The sequence below is a fragment of the Myotis davidii genome, unplaced genomic scaffold (assembly GCF_000327345.1).
Source record: "Myotis davidii unplaced genomic scaffold, ASM32734v1 scaffold100, whole genome shotgun sequence".
NCBI lineage: Eukaryota > Metazoa > Chordata > Mammalia > Chiroptera > Vespertilionidae > Myotis > Myotis davidii.
The window spans coordinates 853,450-855,400 of record NW_006292691.1 but is presented as its reverse complement, the minus strand read 5'-3'; the positions used below and the strand labels follow the sequence as shown (position 1 = coordinate 855,400).

General features: G+C 60.2%; 1 protein-coding gene across 1 annotated transcript in view; it reads left to right on the top strand.

Annotated features, from left to right (window-relative positions):
• Positions 1-1,095: 1,095 nt before the first annotated feature.
• LOC102775542 (mesothelin-like protein) overlaps positions 1,096-1,951 on the top strand; it is a 7,572-nt gene continuing 6,716 nt past the window's right edge. Inside the window, exons 1-2 of the mRNA XM_015565594.1 lie at positions 1,096-1,159; positions 1,449-1,548. Of these exons, the coding sequence (XP_015421080.1) occupies positions 1,096-1,159; positions 1,449-1,548 (164 nt within the window). The remainder of the gene's footprint in view (positions 1,160-1,448; positions 1,549-1,951) is intronic.

Below are 1,951 nucleotides of genomic sequence, written 5' to 3'. Positions count from 1 at the left end.
CCCCCCCCCCCCCCAGCGGCCTGTGGGGACCCGCTGGGACTGCTGCCCCCTCCCCTGTAACTGTCAAGAGATCTGTTCATTGGAGACACCACAACCCAAGCCACAGCCTGTGGGTCCCCTGAGCCCCAACTTGCGATAAGAAAGGCCCGGCTCCCCCTTTTGTTCCAAAGATGCTTGTTGGTGGGGCTGTACCCCTCCCCAAAGGCAGAGAGACGCAGCTGTAGCCCGGCTCAGGTTGCCTGCCCTGCAAGGCGCCCAGCCTGCGTGATGCTGGACAGAAGGCCTTCTTGTCTGTGCCCCTCGGCCAAGGCTGGTGAGGGGAGGCGGTGGGGCCGGCCTCATCACTTCCTGTCTCCTCTCCAGCTTGTCCGGGACCCGCTGCTTGTGACCCCAGCGCCTTCCGTGCACCGCGCACAGCCATGGGCCCCAGAGCAGGTGATGACGCCCCTCAGGGCAGGGGCTCCGGGCAGCAGGACGGCCAATGTGGAGAGTGCTCACACTCCGGCCACCGTGTCCTCCCAAGCCTGCGATCAGGGCCCTGCCCCAGGATGCCCCCCGGCCGGCTGGGGCTCAGGGGAGGGAAGGAGAAAGACAGGCAGGGCACTGGGCCTGGGGGGCCTCGAGGGGACAAGGAGAGGTCACAGCTAGAAGGGGCTCAGGAGGTCGTGGTCGACCCCATTCCCTCTGTTTGAGGGTCTTGGGTCTCAAACTGTGAGGACAGAGCCACAAGGATCGAAAGTACAAGTGCATTGGTACATACAGTCCACACGTGCACATCTCATCACACATGTGTGAACATTGGTGGGCACATTTACAGTCCATCACATATGTTTGCACATGCTTCCAGACACAAAAATACACACGCTACCAGCTGCACATAGGTACATATCATCACATACATGTACACTGCCATACCACCAGGTATGCATTGTATTGGACATACATGCCACCATGGACATGTATATGCCACCACGCACATGTGCACATCACATGTACATGGCGTTGGGAACACACACATGCAGTGTCAGACACATGTACAGTCAGACACACACCACGCTCAGGCCTAGGCCGCTATACACAGGTGACCAGGGCCACATGGCGTCCGAGGTCTCCATGTTGGACACAGGATCCCTGGGCAGACCTGCGCTGGACCTCCCACGCGTGCTTCCCCTCAGCAGGGCTCGGCCTTCGAGGGGCTAGAGCAGCGGTTCTCAACCTGTGGGTCGAGACCCCTTTGGCAATGGAACGACCCTTTCCCAGGGGTCGCCTAAGACCATCCTGCATATCAGATATTTACATGACGATTCATAACAGTAGCAACATTACAGTTATGAAGTAGCAACGAAAACAAGTTTATGGTTGGGTCACAACATGAGGAACTGGATTTAAAGGGCCAGAAGGTTGAGAACCACTGGGCTAGAGGCTGCTGATGGCCTGTTCTGTTCCAGGCGCCCTGGTGAGCCGCGGCCTCATCCTCTGCATGTGGCTCACTACTCACTGCGCTGGTGCCCAGGCTGAGGGCTTCTCCCAGGAAGGGCTGGATGCCAGGTGAGTGCCCTCCCCTCCTGCAGCTGACCCCCTGGCTGGCCTGGAGGACGGGGTGGGTGAGAAGGAGGGACCACCTCCAGGGGCTGCAGACAATGACCAGGCATGGCTGTGGCGGGGCCCCCGACTTCTGGCTCTGAGCCAGGGCCTGGCCATCACCCACCCAGGTCCAGGTCACTCATCCACCTTGCCCTCAAGTGGCCCAGAGTTCAGTGTCCTCCATCAGAGTCAGGCGCCCAGGCCATCAGAGCTGGCTGGGGCTAGGGTCCCCCCTGAGCCCCCCACTGCTCCCACTGCTCCCCTCGGCCTGGCAGGCGATCATGGCTCATCCTGAGTCCTCATACTTCCTTCCTTCTACCCCGAGGCTTTGCTGCTCCCTCAGGCCCCAAACAGACCCTGCATTGTC